This window comes from Crocuta crocuta, unplaced genomic scaffold (assembly GCF_008692635.1).
Source record: "Crocuta crocuta isolate KB4526 unplaced genomic scaffold, BGI_CrCroc_1.0 scaffold124, whole genome shotgun sequence".
Classification (NCBI taxonomy): domain Eukaryota; kingdom Metazoa; phylum Chordata; class Mammalia; order Carnivora; family Hyaenidae; genus Crocuta; species Crocuta crocuta.
In genome coordinates this window covers 5,594,090-5,621,226 of record NW_027551573.1, presented here as the reverse complement: position 1 = coordinate 5,621,226, position 27,137 = coordinate 5,594,090, and the positions used below count along the sequence as shown (strand labels likewise).

Here is a 27,137-nt window from a genome sequence, read left to right as displayed (position 1 = left end):
TCTTCTCTTTTAGCCAATCTAGCTAAAGATTTGTCAATTTTGTTGATCTTTTCAGAGAACTAATGTTTAATTTAATGATTTTCCTCTGTTTTTTTCTCTTCTTTATTTCATTTATCTTCACTCTAATCTTTATTATTTCTTTCTTTTTCCTTTGCATTTAGTTTGTTCATTCCTTTACTTTTTCTTTTTTTAATTTTTTTTAATGTTTATTTTTGAGAGAATGAGAAAGACAGAGCGTGAGTGGAGGAGAGGCAGAGAGAGGGAGACACAGAATCTAAAGCAGGCCCCAGCCTCCTACCTGTCAGCACAGATTCCCCAGGCCGGGCTCAAATCCACGAACCACAAGATTGTGACCTGAGCCAAAGCCAGATGCTCAACCTACTGAGCTACCGAGGTGCCCCAAGTTTGCTTATTTTTTCAAGGTGTACAGTTACGTTATCGATTTGAGATTTTTTTTTTAAAGCAGTTGCTTACAATGGTCCCTTAAACCATTGCTTTTGCTGCATCTCATGAGTTTTGCTGTGTTGTGTTTTCATTTTTATTCATCTGAGGGTATTCTTTAGTATTTGTTTTTTATATAGGACTGTTCACATTTCAGTAAGCTGGAAATATTTTGCCTATAGCTTTGAAAAGAGAAGCTGTAGGGAAGACATGAGTCTTCAAAAATTTGCAGGTTGTCATAATTAGGTTTATTTTAAACAATCTCAAAGTACATGCTTAGGAAAGCAGGAGGAAAACAATTTCTAAAGAAGCTTTTAACAGGTATTCAAGTAGTTTCCTTAACAAGAATTGTTCTAGAAGTTCATAGACTTTTTTTTTAACAAAGAAAAGGGAAATTCAAGTTTTCCAGCTTTTTATCTTCCCAAGTAAAGATATTCTTTAAAATGGCAGATATCCCCTGTCATTATCATTTTATTTAAAAAACTGTTTCTGGGTACAACTTAAGTGTTTTGGTCACTGTCATTGAAAGCGTTGCTATTTGCTGTCCAAAAATATCTTTAGGGGCGCCTGGGTGGCTTAGTCGGTTAAGCGTCCAACTTTCACTTAGGTCATGATCTCGCGGTTCATGGGTTCGAGCCCCACATCGGGCTCTGTGCTGACTGCCAGCTCAGAGCCTGGAGCCTGTTTCAGAGTCTGTGACTCCCTCTCTCTCTGACCCTCCCCTGCTCACGCTGTCTCTCTCTCTCTCCTAGAAATAAATAAAAAATATTTAAAAAACAAAAAAATAAAAAAAATAAAAATATCTTCAAATGTTAATAGCCACCCATGATGATAATTTTACCACAGTAAAAATGTTAATCAAGTGTTATGCCAGAGAAATTTTAAACAGTGAAATAGCTCCCTACTGCCTCTAGGATAAAGTCCAGATTTCTTAACATGGCTACTTTAAAGCCTTGGATATCTGACCTCTGCTTGCCTCTGGTTTGGCTAGTAGTGTTCTGGCCACACTACACTATTGAGTAGTTCTCTAAATGCTGTGTCTTCCTTCACCTCTGGGCATTTCTTGTGGTGTTCCCACTGTGTTCTTGCCAGTTTTAGGACTAATGCAAGAGAGTGAAGAGATTGTAAAACACCTGTTTCCTATTTTACTAGGGGTTACTGCTTCCTTTATTTAGTACAGAACTTTATAATTCACCTTTGAGGCAGACAGGACTGTTAATAGTTTGTGTTGTTATTTTTATTTATTTATTTTTTACAGGTGAAAACAAATAGTATATGATCTTCTCAAAGTCATACAGCTAGAAAGTGGAAGAGCCAGGACTCCGGTCTATGTTTTGTTTTGTTTTTAAGTATCATGTTCTTTCTAATTCTTATGCAGTCATCCATTAATTCAGCAAAAATTTATTGTGTGCCTACTGTGCGTGGCAACATACTGAGGGTACAAAGATGATAAAGGTGTTCGTTTATTCCAAGGGTGTATAGTCTAGTGGAGAGAAGATAAAAAGAAATATAATACATAATCATAATGGAGTGTTACTTGTAGTATGCACAGATTACTAGACAGTTGAGTCAGGTGATTCCAAAGCTGAGTTTTCTCCAAGTATAAATTTGGAATAGCTATGAGTCGTTCATAAACAAAGTAAAAATTAATGTAGCACAATTTAATATATAGAAATACTGAAGAGATGACTAATAGAAAAGTGAATAATTTGTTGGGGATCAATGCTCTTCGTCTTAAATGGGATGAGACTCTTCACGTGTAGAATTTACTGGGAAGACTAATTCATTTAGGAGAAAAATATTGAGAGATTTATTTGGAGAATATAGAGATGCCTTGGGAGAAAAGCAACTGTTAGACATAGAGGAAGTCCATTTACAACCTACGTACATTTATATATGTAAATCCTATTGGGGAACACATATTCAATGACTTTATGTTTCCTCTTAAGGCCCAGTTCAGGTGTTAGCTCATCTCTATGCCTTTGCGGATCTTCTCCAGAAGTAATTAATTGCGATCTAATCTGTATCACGATAACATAGTGGCTGTGTATATGTCTCTGCGAAGGCATATATTACTATGTGTTTATGTGTTTTCTTCCCCTCTGGATTATGAACTTTGTGAAGGCAGGGATTCTGTCCTATTGGTGTTTGAGTCTGTTTTGTGTGATCCTCAGGTCATTGGCATTCAGTAAATGTAGAAATGAAGATAGAGAAGTAATTTTATTTTGATTCTAAATACTTCTCAACATGAGAAGAATTCTCTCCCCCACACATTATTTTAATGTACTTAATTGATAAGGTCCCCTACAGCAGTACTCCCAACTTACATTTCTGCCTTTATTTTCTACTTTTCTTCCTTTGTATACCCTCTGTAATGGTCATACTGTTTCCTGAATACGTATTTAGTTCCTTGCTGCCATTTCTTTATTCCTGAATTCTTTGACCGTCCTTTCCAGTCCTTTTCCAAGACTTCTTCAAATGCTAACTGTTCGAAGAAGCTTTTCCTGAATAACTTGCCAAATATGTTCTTTTTGTAAATTATCTTTTAGATGAGCCTATGCCTCTCTCAGGACACAATTACCATATTTTATTCAATATATAATGTGCTTTTCTCATGCCATTACCCCCTTCTTCCTCCATTTAGATTCTGAACTTCCTAAGGGCAGAAGCTTTTGTAGTTTCTACAGAGTTGCTTTGGATATAATAGACAGTCCATAAAAAATTGCCCAATTAAACAGCAAGTTAAAATGAGTTTGATGTGATATTTTCATAAAGTTAGAAAATAGTATATTTACAGGGGCGCCTGGGTGGCTCAGTTGGTTAAGCATCCGACTTCGGCTCATGTCATGATCTTGAGGTTCATGGGTTCGAGCCCCACGTCTGGCTCTGTGCTGACGGCTCAGAGCCTGGAGCCTGCTTTGGATTCTATGTCTCCCTCTCTCTCTGTCCCAACCCTGCCCATGCTGTCTCTCTCTCAAAAATAAATAAACATTAAAAAAAAAATGGTATATTTACAGAAGGAATTATGACAATAGATCTTAAAGAGGGACTTAAATGAGCCTTGTGTCAAATTAGAAATAAGCTGTTCAAATTAGAAAACATGGCTTTCTTAGATTTTATGGACATTTTTTCATAGTTCACCTTTAGTCTCTATTTTTATAACTAAAGTTGACTATATATATCTTATCACATATGGAATCTGTATCTACTTAGCTTAATATTGGTGTTTATGTTCATTTTCTTCATCATTAGATGTTCCTCTTATGTACTTACTTTTAGCAAAGTACAAGTAATACATACTGATAATGTTGTATTTACTTGTCTAAATTCCCTCAGATATCAGTTACTACTCATCATCCAAGTGTGTGTAAGTTGTCATTTATCCATAAATGTTTATCGGATGAGAAAATGGCAAACTTGTTTTCTTAAAATTTCTACTTCTCCCATATTTTAGTTAGGGCTAAGGTTACATAAATGTAGAAAACACTCTGCTTTAGTGTAATCTATAAAATTTCAAAGACTATACCAGTTCTTTCCCGTATGGACTATTTTATTACTGCTCTGATACATGATATATTTCCTTCCAGAGCAGTCTCCTAAAACTCTTTAACTGTTTTTTTTTTTTTTTTTTAAGAATAAAAGATATATGGGGCGCCTTGGTGGCTTAGTCGGTTAAGCGTCCGACTTTCGCTTAGGTCATGATCTCGCGGTTCGTGGGTTCGAGCCCCGCGTCGGGCTCTGTGCTGACTGGCAGCTCAGAGCCTGGAGCCTGTTTCAGTCTGTGACTCCCTCTCTCTCTGACCCTCCCCTGCTCACGCTGTCTCTCTCTCTCTCCTAGAAATAAATAAAACATTAAAAAATTAAAAAAAAAAGAATAAAAGATATATAAGCCTATAGTAAGTCTGTATAAATTAACAATGTTTTATATTTATTTATATTGAAGTTTACTGTTACCACAGTAAATAGAAGTATACAACTAATGTCATATCCTTCTAATAATTTACTTTAAACTTTCAATTGGACAGTAGATTATTATAGTTCTGGGTTCTGAACTCTTGAAGTAATACATTCTTTATTAAAGAAATTAATCCTAAGATGCATATTTTTTCCCCTGTTAATATCTCTGAAACTGACATGTGTCTCAGTCGGGACTTGCCGGCTGGCTGTCCTGGAGCAGTTGTCTGTGTGTATAGAGACTTAGTCATGCTTATTTATCTCACCATTGCTTCATTTGGGCTACATACATTATTACTACACGTGTTTGCTCTTTAAAATATCCTTAAAAATATACTCTATTTTTCAGCACTTAACCAAAAAGGCATTGATTATGCATAAAGGCACAGAAACAGAGTAGCAAAGCGTAAATTTAACATTAGTGAAGCAAATATTTGTTGAAGAAATGACAGCAATTCCACATTTACTTACAGAGCAACAATCAAGTGTTTTATGGACCAAGCAGAGTCCCTCAAGGCAGAAGAAATTGTCAGATCATTTGGAATAAGACTAAGTCTAAAAACCTTTAAAAAAAAAAAAAAAGGCGTTTCATTCATTATAAAATAAAATTGTGAAGTGTAGTGCCGTGGTTTAATTGGCATCATTTTTTTTTCTTCATGTTATATCAACTAATGATGTACCTCATATTTGATGATGTATTCGATTTGGTAACTTTCATTGTATTTCTTTTTATGTTCTTCTTGATAATCATACATCCATAAAAGCGTAAGACAAGGATTTCCTGATTAATGACTTAGGTATACATAAAAGTTCTCTAGTCTGAAGCTGAAAATAATATATGCTCCAGAGAAGTGATTTAACCTTCCTTATATTTTTCTGATGGCTTTGTTCAGTTGAGACCACATTGCAATTATAAAGTCTATAAGAATATTTTTTTCTGTGTTTTACTTCTAAAATCGTATATTTGTTAAAGCACCTAGATACCACTGTGATTAATAATAAGTCAATTTCTAATTAAAATTAATGTAGACTTTGGTAGTTTTTACTTTTCAGAATTTTTCAAAAGTATTTCTACATTAAAATAATGAACATTTTGTTTAGGAAATTGATATTTCTTAATATGGGCCTTCCAAAATAGAAGTTCTAGAAGGTTTCTTAGCCCTTTTCTGATTTTTTAAAAGTTTATTTCTTTATTTTGAGAGAGACAGAGACAGTGCAAGTAGGGGAGGAGTAGAGAGAAAGAGGAGAGAGAGAGAGAGAGAGAGAGAGAGAGAGAATCCCAAGCAGGCTCCACCCTGCCAGTGCAGAGCCCGATGCTGGGCTTGAGCCCATGAAGCTGTGCGATCATGATCTGAGCCAAAAGCAAGGGTTGGACACTTAACCAACTGAGCCATCCAGGTGCCACTGACCTTTGCTAATTTCTAAATAAACTAATATGTAGAGGAGCAGGAACCTCCATTTGTGGTTCTCTATGCAAGACAATAGGGCAGAACCGTAAATTGCCTTTGTTAAAAATGTTTTGAATAATACAGGCCTAGAAGAAAATTAGCTAGCTGTTTCATATTAGATCCTTTCCACACAGAAGTAGCGTGTGTGTGTGTGTGTGTGTATACATATATTTACATAAATGTAATCATTTTTTCTCTTAAGACTATCATAAGACTAATTTATTGCTTAGCTCAAGCTGCTCCTGTTTATTTTTGCCTCAGCTTGATTGTCACCACACATCTATTTGCACAGTTTAGTAAATAAGCAATATTTGTATTACAGATGATTTACTGGGACAGCAGGAGACTTAGGGACAGAGTAATGAATGTGACCATTAAAAGGAAGCTGCTTGCTTTTACTACATGGGTATCTAAATCAGTCGGCTCTTAGGAAGGCTCATCTTCCATGGAGGTGGGCAAGGGCACCATGGTAGCAAGATGTGGGAACATACCACCTGTCTGCTGACCTGATGGCTAACTCATCTCATTTGGGCCAGTTTAACATGAAATCTTAAAATTGTTCTTCTTGACATATTTCCACATACTATATGAAATCATAGATTTATCTGCTCGCAGGAGGCCTAGAGCAAAACATCACAACACAGTCAACTAATCAGAAGATCTGATGTCAGCGATCTTAACAAGACATAACTTTCAAGTGTAATACATGTATTTTTTATACATGGCGGAACTGCTGGGGAGTGTTGGCCGTTTTATGGTCTAAGTGAGAGTTCTGACATACCATTCTCAAGTTTACATTCTGTCAAAATATATGAACTTCAAAATGAAGCGTATACATTATTGCTTTTAAATGCATATAGTCATGTCCCGTGCACCAGCATTTTTTTCTTTGTAGGGAATATTAATGAGCTTTTTGCAATGAATTATTCTATTAAGAATACTGTACATTGAGATTATAGGTTTTTTAAATCCTATATAAACTTTGTAGAACTTCTATGAATACTCGTCATTAAACTTTAATTGCTTTTTCTTATTTTCCTAGGATTCTGACACTTCATGACATGTCATTATCTAGAGCAATAATGAACATTGACCTGTTTCGGATTAGTTGATGACCTTTGGAAATGATCCAATAATATCTACTATAGAGAAGCTGAATATACTTCATTTGGAGTAAACAGCCCAGATCGTCACTGGATTTTTCAAGATGACAGATCCAATGATGGACTTTTTTGATGATGCCAATCTTTTTGGTGAGACCTTAGAAGGTTTGTCAGATGATGCATTTGTACAGCCAGGACCTGTTTCACTAGTCGATGAATTGAACCTGGGTGCAGAATTTGAACCTTTGCACATAGACTCACTGAACCATGTTCAAGGTACTCCAACACATCAGAAGATAACTGATTATGAGCAGTTAAATCAGTTTGATTCAATGAAATTTCACCAGGTCAGTCAGCCTTTTGGTAGCCCAGCTGAACACGTGTTATCTCCACACTCTCAGTTTAATTGTTCTCCAATCCACCCCCAAAACCAACCCAATGGTTTGTTTCCAGATGTAGCAGATGGCAGTCCAATGTGGGGCCATCAGACAGCTACCAGCATTTCAAATCAAAATGGGTCTCCTTTCCATCAACAAGGACATTCTCACCCTATGCATCCAAATAAAAGCTTTGTGGTACACCATGACTTTGCCTTATTTCAGGCCAGTGAACAACAAACACAGTGCACTTCACTACGCTCACAGCAAAGCAGAAACAGTCTTAACCCAGGGCAAAATTCTCTTAGCCAGTCTAAAAATTTTATGGATGTCAATGTTTCTGGTCCACACAGAGTCAGTGTTAGCCACTCATCACAAATTACGAATGCATCTACGTCTCAACAGTCTCTCTCAATGCAGCAATTTCCTCAAACATCAAATCCTTCAGTGCACTTCCTCAAGTGTAGCAATCACCAAGAAGGGAATTTTAATGGACCTTCTCCAAATATGACTTCTTGTTCTGTCAGTAATTCACAGCAGTTTTCTTCACATTATTCCTTTCCCAGTAATCACGTCTCACCCAACAGTCTTCTGCAGTCTTCTGCCGTTCTTGCACCTAATCATACAAATCAGCCTTTATCTGATTTTACTGGAAGTAATTCCTTTTCACCTCATAGGGGAATCAAGCAAGAATCCACTCAGCATATGCTAAATCCCAATACATCGTTGAATTCAAGTAATTTCCAAATGTTGCATTCATCACATCCTCAGGGTAATTATAGCAATTCAAAATTATCTCCTGTGCACATGAACTTCCCAGATCCTGTTGACTCAGGAACTCAAATGGGCCATTTCAATGATCACGTAGAAACTAATGGCTTTTCATCTTTAGAAGAGAATTTACTTCATCAAGTGGAGTCTCAAACTGAGCCATTCACAGGACTTGACCCAGAAGACCTCCTGCAGGAGGGTCTCCTTCCCCAATTTGATGAGGCAACATTTGGACAAGATCATTCAAGTCATGTTTTAGATCATGACCTTGAACGGCAGTTTACTTCACATCTGGTAACTCGGCCTTCAGAGATGGCTCAAACTCAGTTGCACAGTCCAGCTCGCAGTTGGCATTCATCACTTTCAAATCATCAGCATTTACATGACAGAAACCGCCTATATTTACAGCGACAGGTTTGTAGCTCTTTTATTTTGGTGATTTGGGGTAGGATGGACTTTTACTTGTTGAGTTAATTTTATGTGAGACATATTGAAGGTTGCTGAAACTCAGTCATTCTGTTAGGTGAATATGCATATTATGACATACTTTGTTGCTTTAATAGTCTTCTATTTGGAAGTTATTCATTGATGTGCTCAGAGCAATACATTAACTTCTCTATTTAGAAAATAGTCAGGTTTTAAGGCCTTTTTGGTAACTTTCAATTATAATTGCCTTTAACAGAAGAATTTGTTGTCAAAAATGAAAACTTAACCATAATTAGAAGCAAAACAGTAGACTGGGGACATTTTATCTCAATGTTTATTATGTTAATAATCCTATAAAGAGCTCATATAAATTGATAAGCAAACTTTTAAGACCTCAGCTGATAACTGGATAAAGCATAGGAGCTGAAATTCATAAAATGGTAAGTTGAATTAATAAGCAAAACATTCAGAATAATATACAAGTTTAATAATTTAGTTTGCAGTGTGGTTTCATTTTTATGTATTAGAAAAAAAATTTAATGTTAATGCTTAATGCTGGTGAGTTTATGGTGAAATTAGAACTTTTACGCCTTCATTAACTGATACAGATATTTTGAAAAACAACTTGGTGGTATATTTGAATATAAAAAATACCCAAAATGTGGCAAAAGTAATATACCCAAAGATATTTATCTTCTATTATCTATATAGGACAGTTGAGGCATCGTAGTTTATTGTCATAGCGTATAGGTGGACTGTCACAAGCATTAAAAAGACTTTGAAGACTAACACTGAAGACCGTGTTAATGATGGGGGAAAAGCATAATTCAAAGTTAAGATCACAGTAAAGTGGTTAAGAGTACAGGCTCAGTACCACACTACCTTGGTTAGAATCTTAGCTACTGTTACTAGCTGTGTGACTTGTAGCTAATTATATAATTTCTGTGTGTCTCATTTGCTTTACCTTTCAAATGTGGAATAATAACAGGATCTACTTAGTAGAACTTCAGTAAGGACTAAAAAAATTATAATATGTAAAAGTATTTAGAACTATACTTAGTATATAGTAAGCACTTCCTAAAGGTTTTTATAATTGTGCTTTTTCTCATAGCAGTATGAAAATATGCATATGAGAAAAATATTGAAATAGGCTGTTTCAGGGTAGTGCAGTTATACTTTCCTTTGTTTTCTATAGTTTTTGTCATGTTACCATGTTGCTTTTATTATAAAAAGGAATTTAGTGTAATATTTTATCATTTGTCTGAAATCTCGCTAAATTAAGGATTCCTAAAATGCTTCAGTACTTGGTTACCTCTGAGATTTGGTGGACAATGTAATATATCACAGTACTTGAAATTGAACATTTAGGGACCATTTATTCATTTCAAAGCCTCCAGGTGTTTGAAGAAGATAAAATCTTTATATCTTTTCCCTTAGTTTGATTTTATTGGTTTCAAATGGTATTTTCAGTACATTTTTTGAAATGTTTAGATAGATTTTAAGATATTTAAAAGACACTCATAAGCCCTCCCTCTTCTTTCGTGGCCTGAGTAGAATATTATGATTTTGCTCCCTCTACTGGAAGAGGATCAAGCATCTTCTTTAGAAGGACCCTGGGGAAAACCCCTGCTGCCTGAACCTAGGGTCATCTACCTACTTAATAGCTACATTTCTGACTAGTTGGACTAGTCATTTTGTTTAGGGTATACTTGAAGTTATGACACCCAGAATTTATTTACTGTTTACTTTTATTTTTCTAGGAGCCATGTCATCATTTTAATTTTTTTTATTTCATGTTTTTCTAAACGTGTTCTACTGCCTTTGAAAGAAATTATAGATCTGGAATGAATTAGAAATAACTAAAGTAGTTCCTCATGCTAGCATGTAGATAGTATTATCTCAGAGAAATTTTGTTCAGATCCATCCTAAGCAACCTTCATAAATCGTCTTACTCTACTGATACATTTATATGGCTTTGTTTAAATCTTTTCACCTTTTTGTTCCTGAGTTTGTTTTATTTTGCTAACTTCTTATTCTTTATGTTAGATGTTCAAAACCGGATAAAGGGCAGTTCATTTGGAAAACCGTTTGGACCTATTGAAAAGCTGTTCTCAAGTTTCCTACTTTTTGTTAGTGTTAAGAATAATACTTGGTAGTTGTCGATTGTGGGGGTGAAGACGAAGGGTGGATTTGGTAGAGAAGGTAGAGGATTATTATGATTGAGTTTTATAGGTTGTAGATAGGCTTTATATGCACTGAATCATAGGTCACATATCCTAAACATGTGAAATTTGAATGATTAATATGTGTAATTTTAATAAATGTTGGCAGAGCTTACAAGTTTTTTTCATCTATGTAATTTTCAGCATGTTCTGCATGGTTATGATTACTACATAGCAAAAATGTTGATTAATGAGTAGCTCTTCTTACATTATTATGGTCTTTCCCCCAGATTCTTTGGAAATAAATTTTTTTTCTTTTAAGTTTTTTTTAACTGTCTCTCTTAATTGCAAGTAATTTCATTTCAGACTAAATTAACATTGTTAAATGTATATATATATTAAGATATTAAAAAATAATCTCTTCTTTGGCATAACTTTTGGTTTATCCAAATTTAAAAAAATGAGATTCATTTTGTTATAGCTGAAACAAGATATTCTTTAACCTAATGTGTGAAAATTCATAGTGGCACTCTATTGAGAATTCTAGAAGGCTTCAGTAAGGGTGTTGGATGCATAAAGAACACTTCAAAGCCTTGCTTTTTCTTGTTTCTCACCTGAGGTGGGGTGGTTGTGGAGATAATTTCAAATGTCTTGAAGTAAGTACTCTGAAGTCTATGTCAGTCATTAAAAACAGTGAATATTGCTGAGAACATTTCTTATATAATTGACTCTAGAATTTTACCATGAGAAAAGAAAAAAGGTAAGAAGCCATAGCCAGTGTTCCTAAATAGAAGTACTCACTAAACATAAGAGAAAGTACTAGCTTATTTTTCTGTGTAAGTTTTAGAGCACAGGAATTTTGAGAAAAACATACTATAAACTTTTCATTGCTCTCTTATGACAAACACCTTTTGCTATTTTGTAACAGAAAATCTTTTATTTTTGTCTGCTTTGTAAAGTAGAAGTAACATTGTGTGATCTCTCAATGTTATCAGTTCAATTAGTGTAAGTTTGATAGGCGTGTAAAATATGTGGGATAACTGAAATAGCAATCAAAACAAAATAGAATTTTAGGATGTTCAGAATTACACATAATTCCTTGTTGGCCTCATATGGTGATGAATTCATTACTTTATTTAGTACCTTGCATTTTTATTTCATTTTCTTCCCAAGGATAGGGAAGCTTACATTACCTATAGGCTTTTAAAGAAAGTAGAGAAAGAACTGTTTGAATACCCTATGTAGGACACATTTTAAAACAATGGATTTTTTTTTGGATAAAAATTTAATATGTGGTTTTTAAAAAATTGGACAATATATAAAACAAGCAAATTAAAACTAAGTTACTTGGGGGGGCGCCTGGGTGGCTCAGTCAGTTAAGCATCTGACTTTGGCTCAGATCATGATCTCATGGTTCTTGGGTTTGAGCCCCACGTCGGACTCTGTGCTGACAGCTCAGAGCCTGGTGCCTGCTTCAGATTCCATGTCTCTCTCTTTCTCTCTCTCTGCTCCTCCCCTGCTCACACACACACACACACTCTCTCTCTCCCCAAAAGAAATAAGTATTAAAAACATTAAAACACTAAAATTTTTAAAAAAATGTTACTTATAATACCACTACCAAAGAGGCCATTGTTGACATTTTGCTGTATGAGTTTCCAGTGAGATCTGTTGTCTCTCATCCCTGTCCTTCACTTTCATATTTTTGCATTTTTTTAAAAAATTTTTTTAAATGTTTTTTTTTATTTATTTCTAGGAGAGAGAGAGAGAGAGACAGCGTGAGCAGGGGAGNCCTGCTCACACACACACACACACTCTCTCTCTCCCCAAAAGAAATAAGTATTAAAAACATTAAAACACTAAAATTTTTAAAAAAATGTTACTTATAATACCACTACCAAAGAGGCCATTGTTGACATTTTGCTGTATGAGTTTCCAGTGAGATCTGTTGTCTCTCATCCCTGTCCTTCACTTTCATATTTTTGCATTTTTTTAAAAAATTTTTTTAAATGTTTTTTTTTATTTATTTCTAGGAGAGAGAGAGAGAGAGAGACAGCGTGAGCAGGGGAGGATCAGAGAGAGAGGGAGTCACAGACGGAAATAGGCTCCAGGCTCTGAGCTGGCAGTCAGCACAGAGCCCGACACGGGGCTCGAACCCACGAACCGTGAGATCATGACCTAAGCGAAAGTCGGACGCTTAACTGACTAAGCCACCCAGACGCCCCTTTATTTTTGCATTTTAAGAAATAAAGTTGAGGTCATTATAGTTCATGCTTTTTGGCAAATGGCTCTTTTCACCTTCCAATTACTATGTTGCAGACATTTTTCAAGTCATTAACTGTTTTTATGAAAATGATTTTGAATGCTGAATAGTTTACCATTACAAGGTTGCTAAGAACCATGTAAAAAATAAAGTTATTGAGCACTGGAAAAATCCGAATCATGTTTAATTAAAATATCTTTATATTTTTCTTGCATATATAACCATGACAATTCAATTTAAAATAGATGTGCAGCAGTAGCAAAAATTATGACTAACATGTAGAGCACTTACTTTGTGCTAAGCACTATTTTGAATACTTAGTATTTATTAACACATCATCCCTCACCACACTCCTTTTATTTGGATACAGTTATTTCTGTGAATTTCCGTGGGAGGAAATTAAGATACAGAGAAGTTAAATAGTATATACCCCAAGTCACACAGCTAGTGTGGAGATACCCAAGTGGCCAGACTGGATTCAAACCAAGTTTGATTCCATTACATGTTGTCTTACCCACTTTTCCATTCCTTCAGAGGATGTTAGTACGTTGTGATATGTAATAATAATATACGAAATGATTTTTCCCTACTCACCCCCTCCCCCTTTCAAAAATCTACTGATGAGGCAGAAACTTGTTTTAGAATCTTTAAGTGGAAAAGAGCATGCATCTCCTGTTTTCTGGCCACGTTGGCAAATAGTTTATCCAAGGGAAAAACACTGCTAAAACAAAGAGAAGTAAACCAAAATAGCTATTGCTTCCAAGAGTGCTAAGACATTTTTTATAAAATTGTATAATAAATAAGATGGCAACAACAAAGCTCCAAAGATAAACCTGATCGCTTTCTTCAAGTGTTTAAAGAATGTTGGAGGGGCACCTGGGTGGCTCAGCGGGTTAAGCATCCGACTTCAGCTCAGGTCATGATCTCACAGTTTGTGAGTTCGAGCCCCACGTCAGGCTCTGTGCTGATGGCTCAGAGCCTGGAGCTGCTTCAGATTCTGTGTCTCCCTCTCTCTCTGACCCTCCCCTGCTTGTGCTCTGTGTCTCTCTCTCTCAAAAATAAATAACATTTAAAATTAAAAAAAAAAAAAAAAAGAATGTTGGAGGTCAGAATTAGGCCTGCTAAGTGAAAGTCACAGAGCAGCAGATGATCATGTAATGCTGAGGAAGAAGTTTGAAATCCCTTTGAAGGAAAACAGGTAAATAAAACGGCTCAGATGTGTCACAGAAAAAATTCCTGTAGTGGGTGTAAAATGGACTAAATTGGTGGGTTCTTTTCCACTCTTAAGACTCTGCAGTTATCGTTTTTGGGCTTCATCGCAGCACGTATCATTCATATTGTTGCCTGTTTAGCTCCTGAGTGGTGATTACAAATAATGAAGAAAGATAAAGCAATGTGACAAGTTCCCTGCTATCCAGCAATGTCAGGGAATTTATTAAAGATGAGTACATTTTCCAGATAGTTGAAATGTATTCTATTAGCATGAAAATCTTTAATTATATGGCACCCTCTCTCACCCCCAGAGGGCGACGGTGTTAGAATGTTAGGAAGAGATGAAGAGTTTTATAGGGAGATCTTGTATGTTCAAGTATGGTTATTCTTACACCTAAGTAAGGATCCCCACTGTAGAAAAAACCTGTTGGAAGACATTTCTTAAGCAGAAACATAGCTAATTTTGTGTATAAAGAAAGTTGTTTTTAAAAAAGAGAGGAAAACCTATGTAAAACTAAAGGGATTTGCTGTATGTTCATTTTCGTTGCACTCAGAGGATCCCGAGCTCTTTGCTAGGTTTTTTTTCGCCTAGTGGTGACTTTAAAGTCAATAAAGCAACAGATAAATGTAATTAAAAAAACTTGTCACTCCAATACTCTGGACAAAAAGAGAAAAAATTAAGGAGTTTTAAGATTGTCTCCTTGAACCAATTAAAAATCTTATAAAACACCATCCCTCTCTTGATCAGAGTTTATGCATTTGGTGTGGTATTGCTCATAACAAGTTTCAGAATTCCTCTTGTCTAAGCCAGAACACAGAATAGAAATTATGTCTAGNTTGGACTAGGTTTTGGCTTTGACGTTTCTGTCATGTGTTCAGGATGAAAATATTCTATTTGAATGGAGGAATTTGTGGAATAGTAGCTAGTTCTAATAACTAACCTGTGTACCATACTGTAGTAGAAGAGTTGAGCTCTGCAGTGCCTACCACAAAGCAGAGTAACAGAAACTCCAATCATTAACAGCAGCTTTAAGGCTGTTGACCTCTAACATGCATACTTAAGGGTGAAAAGTGAACAGGAAGTGAATTCCAGGGGTGGGGAAGAGGCAGCAGCAGTTGGTGAGAAATTTGTGGATTTGTGCAGTATGAGAAGAGCATGAGATCCAAGCCAAACTTAAAAGTAGGTCTAACAAAATTTTATTGTATTTAATTTTATTATTGAGGTGCACTTCCAAATAGGTTAGGACTACTCATTTACTTGTTATTAATGTCTGAAATTGAAAGCAATGTGTTAGGGCTACTGAGCCATCCAACTTTATACCTATTATGATGACATGGATTCACGGTGGTTTTGGAATACATACTGTGGGTGATCAGATTTCTTCATTTAGGTATTCGGGCTGAGATTATTTTAAACTAAGGAAATATTTTAATACAATGTAGTGTGGGTAATATAGGGAAAGGGATAGTAAGCACATTGTTGGGAAGCTTGGATTGCAGTTTCAGTTAAATAAAATCTGGTAATTTGCTATGCTCAACTGTACAAATAATACCTTGCACATTTATGATGTAAGTAATACCTTACCGATTATGAAAGAAGGACAGTCTTTAAAGCAAGATTTTTTCCTGCGTGAATATGTTTGTGTGCCTGAAAGCAGTACAAGTTTACTTTGACAGTTTCATGGAATTTCATAGAATTTTCGAGCTGGACAAGGTTTTCTTCGCTTCTCAAATATGAAAAAAAAACAAACAAAAACAGTGCTAGAGAAGTAAAAATTTGCTTCCTAGCTAGTTATCAGATTCATATTGTAGTTTAAACTCAGAAATGAGAGTGATACCATACAATAGTCACATACTTAGATTTCGTGTGTTGTGTTATAAAATGCAGTTATAACTGATTGTCTCCAAATTGAGAGATAAGTTAACTTTGGGGGGGTTTTGTTTATTTGGTATATATAGTTTTTAATGTGTCAAAGTTTTAAATACATCTTTAGTCTTAAAAAAAACACCCTTATTGTTATTTGTCAAATGTAGGTATAAATTGTATATACTGAATTTTATAAAAGTGTGTTTTGGAAATGTTGCATTTTTAATGCTTTCATTCAACATTTACTAGGTGACCACCAGGTGTATGAGATTATGCTGGGTAGTGAGGTTGCAAAAATGAAGGATATGGTCCTTTGCCTTCAAAGAACTCAAACTGGAAAAATCATACTTTCCTATTTGATCTATATTACTTCAGAGTTGTTCTCTTTTCATTTCTGATTCAGTTTTGATTGACATTGGTTTCCAGCACTTTCCCTTCGCAGTCCAGCTAAATGATTTGGGATGAGTGATTTACAAATAAAAAATACATTTTTTTGGCCTATCCTGTTTAAAAGAGGAGTTGCAGTTTCTAGGTTATCTCTTTGTTTCATGACTTCTTAGCAGTCTCTCATTATTTGATTCTTTGTATCCATATAATAATATATGAACATATATTATACAGCTGTCAGAGGTCCAGTTGCTTTTGTGAATGTCAGAGCCAAGAAAGCAACTGGACCTCTTCTTTTGAGTTTCTCATCTATTTAAATTCATCACAAACTATTGCAAAACTCTAACAAAGCTGTGTGATGTATTCAACTGTGCTATGTATTCAACTTGGAACACTATATTTTTTTTCAAAAAAGAAATAGTTACTGAGAAATATAAGGTGATATTGCTAGACAAATTTTCCAGGGCTTTATTCTCCTAAATACCTCAAATGAATGTAAGACTTTCAGAAGTAATTTTTAAAAAATTAAAATAGTAAACATTGAGTATGAATAAAGATAGAAATAGTAATAAAATTTGCACAGTATTTTGAAAAACGGTTTTGTTAACATTATTTGAGTCTTTTGGTAATAATGTGGTTGTATGCAAGTTAGTAATATTTCCCAGAATTTGCAGATCAAGTATTTGAAGGGTCAGGAAGGAAAACGACCTGCCTAAAGTCAAACAACTACTAATTGCTTAGCAGAAACAGCACATGTTCTTTGAGCACCTGCTATTTATATGTCAGTTGCTATGCTAGGTACTAAATGTAAAATAGGAAGATACTTCTTTTTTTTTTTTTTTTTAAATAGGAAGATACTTCTAAGGCTAGGCCTGTGTTTTGTTATTTTACAAGAACAAAAATGGGTTCAGGTCAGCTTAAATGATATTAGAAATGTTAATATTATGAATGCCTTTCAACTGTTGATTTTGAAAATATCATTTTATTTAACTTTATTTTGAAAAATATTTTAAGCTTGTGGAAAAGATGAAAGAATTATATGATAAACATGCATATTCCCATTGACATAGACTCATAAATTATTAATTTTTGCCACAGTTGCTTTCTTATTTTTATTTTTAATAAAAGGTACTTTTAATGAGTGTTAAAACTTAGTATCACCAGTAAAAATATCATGATACTTTACATATGTGTATGTTATATATATGTATATTTGTTGAATTCATCAACAGTGAATATATATATAATTGTAAGAGTTTTGCAATAGTTTGTGATATATATATATTAGAGAGAGTACCTGAGCAGGGGAGAGCTGCTGAGAAGGGGAGAGACAGAATCCTAAGCAGAGTATGGAGTCCAACGCAGGGCTCAGTCCCACGACCCTGGGATCATAACCTGAGCAGAAGTCAAGAGTCAGACACTCAACCCACTGAACCACCCAGATGCCCCCACCCCCAGTTATTTTAACATAGCTCTACTTAGATCAGGTATATTCTTCTATAAGTATACTTTTATCACAATCAAGAAATTAACAGATAGTAACAATAAATATCATAATGTATAATCCAATGTAATCCTATACAAATATTATGCAATCCAAATTTCAATTCTTTTTAAAAAGATTTTATTTTTAAGTAATCTTTATACCCAAAGTGAGGCTCGAACTCATAACCCTGAGATCAAGAGTTGCACACTCCAACTGAGCCAGCCAGGCATCCTACCTGACAAATTCAAATTTCTTTTTTTTTTTTTTTAACTTTTTAAAAAATGTTTTTCATTTATTTCTGAGAGAGAGAGACAGCGTAAGCAGGGAACGGTCAGAGAGAGAGGGAGACACAGAATCTGAAGCAGGCTCCAGGCTCTGAGCTAGCTGTCAGCACAGAGCCCGATGCGGGGCTCAAACCCACGAACCGTGAGATCATGACCAGAGCCGAAGCCGGACGCTTAACCGACTGAGCCACTCAGGCGGCCCCCGACAAATTCAAATTTCTTAAGCTATCCCATAATGTTCTTTAGAGATGTTTGTTTTAATATCCAGGATCCGAGTCAAAAGCCAGACATTGCATTTAAGTGGTTAAATGTTAATGTTATATGTTAATATTAAATGTTAATTTAGTCCTTAAATCTCCTTTAACCTAATACAGGTTTTCTGGGCTTTTTGTTGTTCTTTCCTGATGCTGACATTTTTTAAAAAGTCCAAGCCAGTTGCCTGTATTTATCTAATTGTTTCTTCATAATACAGTTTAAATGTTATTATTTTTTTGGTAAGAATGCTGCAGATGATTTTATGTAATTCCATTGAATTCCATTAGGAGGCGTGATGTTAGTTTGTCCCATTTTTGGTGATGTTGAGTTTTATCACTTAGTAAAAGTACCTTTTCCCCCTTTGGAATTAATAAATAAATTAAAAAGTGGAATTTTTTTTTTTTTTATCAGGAGTTGGACCCAGGGATTCAAAAGAACATTAAACATGTTATAAGCTATTGTCATTATTATTCTTTTTGAATATTTGGCCAGTGGGAATCCTTTCAAGCCAACTCCATGCCCTCTTAACATGTCCTCATCAGTCTAATTATTTCTCTGCTTTCTGGTGCAAGAAGGTGTTTTTAATTTCCCTTAGACCTGGAATCAGCCTTTTTTTTTTTTTTTTTTTTTAAGGAGCTCATTTACTTTGTGAACCCTGTGTAATGCCATAACATCTCAGAGTACCATTGTATAATTTCTGAGCTGTGTTTCATGTTGGAAGCTTGTGATTATATGAACAAATTCTGGAAATTTTTTATTCAGTTTCATAAGTACTTTGTCAGCCTGTATGATTTTGCATGATGCCATGCTGTGTGTGAAATAAGAAGTAGTCTTTGCTTGGTATGTGCTTTAGGTATGTGCTTGGTATGTGCTTTTGAGAATATGCCTTGTGCTAAGCACTGATGCAGTTATAATTTTAAGATAGTTTTGTCTGTAAGATACTCATTTGTTGATGAATTCAACAAATATATTTTTATTTTTTTTAATTTTTTAATATTTATTTATTTTTGAGAGAGAGAGCACGATACACACAGAGCGCAAGCAGGGGAGGGGCAGAGAGAGAGGGAGACACAGAATCTGAAATAGGATCCAGACTCTGAGCTGTTAGCACAGAGCCTGACGCGCGGCTCGAACCCACAAACCATGAGATCATGACATGAGCTGAAGTCGGATGCTTAACCAACTGAGCCACCCAGGCGCCCCAACAAATATATTTTTAATACTTGACATATATAAGACATATGGTAGGCATTCTGCTTTTCTGTAACTCATGAGGGCGATAAGACCCATATAACAAATATACATGAACCAGCCTCTCGAATAATGTATTGTCAGCAGTATATGCCTAGACAAGATATATAAATAATCTAAAATGGTGGTGGATTCTAAATATTACTTTATGTAGCTTTGTGTTTCTCCTTTGGGTATTTGTAATATTTCAGATCTATTAATGAAAGTGATTTATTTCAAGCATCTACTGACTGCCTAGTATATGAAAAGATCTAGACATTTGACAACTACGGTAGGAAACATGTTCCTTGCAAACATTCAGAAAAAGTTTAGAAAGCATAAGCAAGAAAAGTCACTCCTTATCACACCAAATAGAAATAATTCCTTTTTTATATTTGAGGATCTATGCTTTCAGTCATTTTAAAAATTGAAGTATAGTTGAAGCGCCTGGGTGGCTTAGTCGGTTAAGCGTCCGACTTTCGCTTGGGTCATGATCTCGCGGTTCGTGGGTTCGGGCCCCGTGTCGGGCTCTGTGCTGACTGCCAGCTCAGAGCCTGGAGCCTCTTTCAGTCTGTGACTCCCTCTCTCTCTGACCCTCCCCTGCTCACGCTCTCTCTCTCTCTCTCTCTCTCCTAGAAATAAATAAAACATTAAAAAAAAAAAATTGAAGTATAGTTGACATGCAGTGTGTATGCTTTTAGTCTTATGTTCTGTATCTGTTTACCTATTTATTTTCTGTTTCAAATGTTCAGCTTTATTTAGATATATTTGACATATAATGAACTGAACATACTTAAAAGTGTACACTTTGCTAAACTTTGATATATATATACCAGTGAAACTGTCAACACAGTCAGGGTAATGAACATACTCATCACCCTAAACGGTTTCCTGTTGCTCCTTTCTTCCATTTCCCACTCCCCACCCCACAAAGGCAACTACTGATCTGATTTCTGTCACTATAGATTAGTTTGCACTTTTTAGAATTTTACATCCATGGAATAATACAGTGTGTACTCTCTGGTTTCTTTTATTCATTGTAGTTGCTTTGAGATTCATCCAGTAGGTACAGGTATAGTAGTTCATTTTGTTTTTTATTCCTAAGCAGTATTCCTTTCTATGGATATATTGCAATTTGTTTATCCACTTGTCTTTTGGAAGAAGATACTGCTTCTAGTTTGGGATTATCATGAATAGAAGTGCTATGAATGTTAGTGTACAGTCTTTATGAGGACACGCTTTTTTTTTTTAATAAGAATAAGAGTATTTTATTTCATCTACTACAAGATTTACATCTTTGATATTTGAAGACCTCTGAAACTGGGATGCATCTTTCAGTTGATGGCATTTTATAATCTCTCTCAGGAGGCAGCGGTTGTGAAGTGGTCAGAATTACCTGTACATGCATTCAGAGTGTCAGGGAAGCAGCAGATGGAAGGAAATTCTGGAGACAGGAGCAGAAGGCACTTTTCCCTGGTAGAAAGCAATTCTTGTTCTAAGTGCTGGCAATGTTTCTGGAGCCCAATTCAAAGAAAATTAGCTTTGCATAATTACAGAACCATGTTTGGGAGACTCTCAGCCTTGGCTTTTCATATTATGAATTATTTTAGGAAATGCTTCATCACCAGCATTTTTCATGGCACCCAGGGTAATTTTATGGGGATGAACTTAGATACTGATGACTCTCAGTGGGAAATTGATGAAGCTTAGGACTCTGAATTTTGAAGCAGTCTTAGGAATACCTCAACCGATTTATTTCACTTACACTTTCCTTGTTATGTATGCACAAAGGTGTGATTTATGATTTAAAAAAATCTGTGTCTAATTAAGCCAAAACTGCCTTTCGTTTTAGATTTTTTTTTAAGTTTATTTATTTGAGACAGCAGGGGGGGAAGGGGGTAGGGGAGGGGGTCAGACAGAGAGGGAGAGAGAGAATCTCAAGCAGGCTCCACACTCAGTACGGAGCCCGATGCAGGACTCAAGCCCAATGCAGGACTCACACCCACAAACTGTTAGATCATGATCTCAGCTGAAATCAAGAGCTGGACACTTAACTGGCTGAGCCCCCGTGTGCCCCTTGTTTGCATATTTTGTGGTTGTTCTGTTTTGGGATAGTTTTTATTAGTATGTGTTCACTACACTTCTGTTGTGTAATCACCATCCAGTATGTTTCTTAAATCTCATTTTTATTCATTTTACGCTTTACACGTCTCTGCTTAGCATGCTCAATCCTTCCTCAAACTTACTGAACATTTGGAGTATAATTATAATAGCTGTGCTACTATCCTTGTCTACTACATCTATCATCAGTGTCCTTTCTGAGTCTGCTTTTGTTGATGGATTTTTTCCCTCAGTGTAGTCTGTGTTTTCTTCTGCTTTGCATGCCTGATAATTTTTGAATGGAGGCCAGACATTTTGAATCTTACCTTGTTAAATGATGGAAAGTTTTACATTCCTATAAATATTCTTGAATTTTGTTCTAGGATGTAGTTACTTAGAAATTGGCTTCTCTGTAGAAGATCTGTTTTTAGGATTTGTGAGGCTGGACTAGAGCAATCTTTAATTTTCCCACGCTACTGACACAATAGCCTTCTCTGTCCAGTACCTTGTGAAATACAAGATTTTCCACTCTGGGAAGATGAACTATTCTTGGCCCTAGTGAGAAGTCTGCTTTCAAGTAGTTTGTTCTAGGCCTTGGGTAGTTTCTCCACGAACTAGTAGCACTAATCAGTACTCACCTAAAACCTTGAGAGGGGACTTTATGAAGATCTCTAGAGGTGTTTCCCTGTGAAGCTGTCTCATCTCCAGAACTTTCCCTGCATACTAGCTGCCTTGGCTTTCCTCGACTTCCAGCTCTGTCCCCTCAACTCAAGGAGGCTGTATGATTCATGTGGCTGCCTCCTATCTCTGTTTTGCAGCTTGGAAACACTCCCCTTGAAGTAAGCTGAGACAGTAGTCAATCTTAGCTCATCTCTTTCCCTTCTCTCAGGGATCACTCTATGTGTTACCTGATGTCCATCATTTAAAAACTATTGTTTTATATATTTTGCCTGGTTTTTTGGTTTTTCCATACGTGATGGTAAATTCCTATTCCTCCATCTTGGCCTTAATTGGAAGACTTACACTCCTATTTTAATGACTTCATAATAATTTATAACGTAGAAGTGCCATAATTTCACCAGTGTATTATTCTTGGATGGCATAATGAACATCATTGTAGATAAATTGTTGTCTATACCCATGATTAGACAGAGCCCTAGAAAATCAAGGTAAATGTACAGACTTTCCTTTGAAGACTTGTATACTTGTGAATAATAATAATAACAAATAGCCAATACGTATGGAACAGTTATAGTCACGTTCATGGCTTCACATATTGTCTCATTTAACCTTTGAAACAATTCTGTGAGGTAGATCTTATCACCTACTCTTTTTACAGATAGAGGCTTGAAGCATAGAGTTGTTAAATAGCTTGCTCAGGGTCATACAGAGCCTCTGTTGCCTTTGAGTTTGGGAATATATAGTCATGTATCAGTTTCTTATTGTTGCTGTAACAAATTATCACAAATTTGGTGTCTTCAAACAACATAAATTTATTATCTCATAGTCCTGGAACCCAGAAGTCTAAAATGGGTCTCACTGGGCTAAAATCAAGGTGTTGGCAAGGCCACATTCCTTCCTAGAAGCTGTGGGAGAGGATCCATTTTCTTGCCTTTGCCAGTGCATAGAGGCCAGCCACATTCTATGGCTTGTGGCCCCCTTCAGCAACAGCTGGTTGAGTCCTTCTCTCATTGTATGACCATCATCTGCCTCTTTCTTCCACTTATAAGGACCCTTGTGATTGCATTGGGTCCTTGAACAATTTAGGATAATCTCTCTCTCTTTCAGGGTCAACTTTAATTTCACCTGCAGTCTGAATTTTCTTTTGCAGCATAACTTAACGTATTCACAGATTTGGGTGATTAGGAGATTGATATCTTTGGGGGTCATTATTCTGCCTTCCACAAGTCATGAGGCCAATTAGAGATATTGCTTTAAAGGATGAATTTAATGTGTTTGTTTTGTTTTATTTTTTGTTTTTGAGAGAGTGAGAGAGAGAGAGCGCGCGCACACACAGAGCATGAGCCAGGGAGGGACAGAGAAAGATGGAGACACAGAATCTGAAGCAGGCTCCAGGCTCTGAGCTGTCAGCAGAGCCTGATGTGGGGCTGAACTCAGAGACTGTGAGATCATGACCTGGGCCGAGTTAGATGCTTAACCGACTGAGCCACCCAGTCTCATCCCTAAAGAATAAATTTAACAAGGACCCAGTTTATGACTTTATGACATCTTGTTATGAAAAGCGGTTTGAGTATCTATCCTTATTTTTCTCTTCAGTCTTTTCTCTCTGCTTCTCATGCTAGGGGTAATCTCATGATCTAGAAGGCAGTGATTTAGAGTTGACTGTCCAAAACTTAGTTTCATATTTCCCAATAATGTATATTTAACTGATTTTAGTAAATTCAGTGGTTTTTAAAAAAAAAACACAAATTTTTATTGAGTAATTACTTAGTAAGCCCCTGTTCTATACCAGACATCACAGTGGGTGCATCACGTTTTTTCATAGGTCATCACTTTTTATCTTCACAATGATCTTATGATGTTAATACTGGCAACTTAATTTATAAATGAGGAAACTAGACTTAGGATAGTCCATAAATCACAGACCTAAGACTTGAACACAGATTTGAGAAAAGTAGATGCTGGGAAAAGATAAAGAAGTTATGATTTTGTAATACATAATCTGCTATTTTTGTTTTAATAGTTTACATTATTATTGATTACAAAATAATTTTATATACTTTCAAGCTAAGTCATTAAATATTATAATACTGCATGGCTCAGTACTATTTTTTCCTAGATAATCTGATTTCCAAAGTGTTGCCATATTTTATTTTGTAAAAATGCTCTTGTTGACCCTGTTGCTTTATGTCATGTGCTTTTAATGCTTTCTTAATGTTACGCATGTGGTTGTATGTTACTGAACTGAAGCATAATACTAGAAAGTAGAAGCCATGAAGTTTTGTCATCAGATAAATGAGCTATTTTTGAAGGAGTGGAATAAGATCATTTTCATATTTGTCCTTGGCATCAGCCATTTGTCTGTCAGTTCTGGTGTCAGACAGCAAATCTTTTGGAGGTGGGTTTTCAGATGTTAGTTTCTTTGATAAAGTGGAGAAAGCACTTATTTTAGAGTCAGGAGGACTGGGTTCAAGTTCTGGCCCTGTCATAATAGCATAGGAGTCTTAGGCAAGTTACCGTCTCTACAGTTTTCTTGTCTGTAATACATGAACATATATATTTGGAATTAATAAATGCGACAATGAATTTGAAAGTGCTTTCATAAATTGTTAAGCCAGCTTGTTGTTTAATAATGATTCCTTACTTTAAGGATTTTTTTTTAATTTTTGGAACTAGAAGTAGTTTTGTTTGTTTTTTTTTTTTAACTTACTTTGAGAAAGCGAGAGAGCACAAGCAGGGGAGGAGGAGGGACAGAGAGGGAGAGAGAAAAATCCCAAGCAGTCTCCATGCTGTCAGCACAGAGCCCAAGAAGGGGCTTGATCCCACAAACTGTGAGATTGTGACCTGCGCTGAAATTAAAGAGTTGGACACTCAACCAACTGAGCAACCCAGGCGCCCTAAGAATTAAAAGTACTTTTAATCATGAATCAATTTTTAGAAGTTTCCGGTTGTAAGAACTGAGACCCAGATGTAAAGTTTACAGAGCTTTCTAGTGGTACAATCTACAAAAGATTCTCTGATCCTGTTTCCTTTTTATTGCTTGTTTTTCTTACATAACCAGGCATATCCCTAATATTTGTGGGTCCCGGGAAAAAGTACAAATAGAAGCTCTCATTGTTGTATGTTAGAATATTTAAAAGTTGTAAATAAAGCCAATAAACTGTTAAATAGGTTCTGTCCTTCTTCCTTGACAAACAGAAGCACTGATTTGAGTTTAGAATTCTTGAACTCTAAAGTTCCATGTCCAGAACATGGCAGAAGTGGAACATTCTACTTCTCTTTCCCACCCAGGTTTCATCCTGTGTGTCCCAGGGGCTTCATACACACTTGTGGACTTCTCAGCCTCCATCTACAAGCTCTACCTTCCTCTTCACATCTCTTTGTCCTAAGCATACACAGACTGGCAATATATATCCCTTGCCCTACAAGGATTTCCTTGAGAGAACAGACCTAGGTAGTAGATGGAGGTAGGCTCTGCAAGTAGGTGTGAGACTGTTTTAGGAAGAGAATTCCTGCATACCCGGAGCATGTTTTGAGGAGGGAAGGGGTAATATATCTTTTTGGCCCTTAGGAGGGGTGTGCAGAGGAACCAGACCCTCTAAATGGTACTGCCCAAGGAAGGGACCCCTCTTGCCCGATCTCAAGGAAGGCATTTTCTTCATGAGCAGTGACCTAGATTTGTTAAGTTCGTTGGTGAGAGCCGATAAATTAATGAGGGATGTGGATAGGTTGTCTATGACCAGGAGAATTGTTTTCTCTCTGTGGGAATCATTATCTATATGTTGGGCTCTGTATCAATTAAAATATTGTTGATTTATGAAATACTTTTAAGAGTTTGTAGATGACTGTACTGTTCTAAATTTTTTTCCTAAAAGCAAGCTACCTATGTTCTTGGGATTCCAGACTACATTGAAATTGTCTTCTGGGAACGTGTATTTCCATTCAGTGAGTTGTTAGTATAGCAGTAAATCAGGAAAGCTATTTTCTGGGGTGATTTTTTTAATTAAAAATATTTACTATCCAGAGAAGCAAATAAATGAAGGGAATCAATGAAAGAAGAGTAAATAAGTGATTTCACTTCAATAGTTGTTAACATTTTGCCATATTTGTTTCATTTTTATTTAGAAATGAGTACATACATTTTGTTGGTTTTGGCTGTATGACTTGAAAGTATAATTGTAGTCATGAGACTTTATTTCTACATACTTCTTCATACATCTCCTAAGAATGAGGAGATTCTTCTACACAATCAGTATCACACCTAAGATAATTAATAATTTCACATATCATCTGAAATCTAATTCATGTTCAAGTTTCTCCAGTTGTTAGGACAAGCTACTTAATTTTTTTTATCATTTTCATTTAAAATATCTTTCCAAAGAAGTATTTTAACCCTCTAGTTTTGATCATGATATGAGAGTTAAAAATATACCCACTCTTATTGTTTTGTCATTTAAAAAACTTCTCTAAACCTGACATACAGATTTTTTTTTTTAATTTTTTTTAATGTTTTATTTCTAGGGGAGAGAGAGAGACAGTGTGAGCAGGGGAGGGTCAGAGAGAGAGGGAGTCACAGACTCCGAAACAGGCTCCAGGCTCTGAGCTGGCAGTCAACACAGAGCCCGAGGCGGGGATCGAACCCACGAACTGCGAGATCATGACCTAAGCAAAAGTCGGACGCTTAACCGAC

At 35.8% G+C, this 27,137-nt stretch overlaps 1 protein-coding gene across 6 annotated transcripts in view; it reads left to right on the top strand.

The window, feature by feature from the left end:
• The first annotated feature begins 6,937 nt into the window (after positions 1-6,937).
• The window catches only part of CHD9 (chromodomain helicase DNA binding protein 9), a 160,068-nt gene continuing 139,868 nt past the window's right edge, over positions 6,938-27,137 (top strand). For all 6 annotated transcript variants that reach the window (XM_077751354.1, XM_077751353.1, XM_077751352.1 and 3 more), the window contains exon 1: positions 6,938-8,508. In XM_077751354.1, the coding sequence (XP_077607480.1) occupies positions 7,051-8,508 (1,458 nt within the window). In that variant the 5' untranslated portion in view covers positions 6,938-7,050. The remainder of the gene's footprint in view (positions 8,509-27,137) is intronic.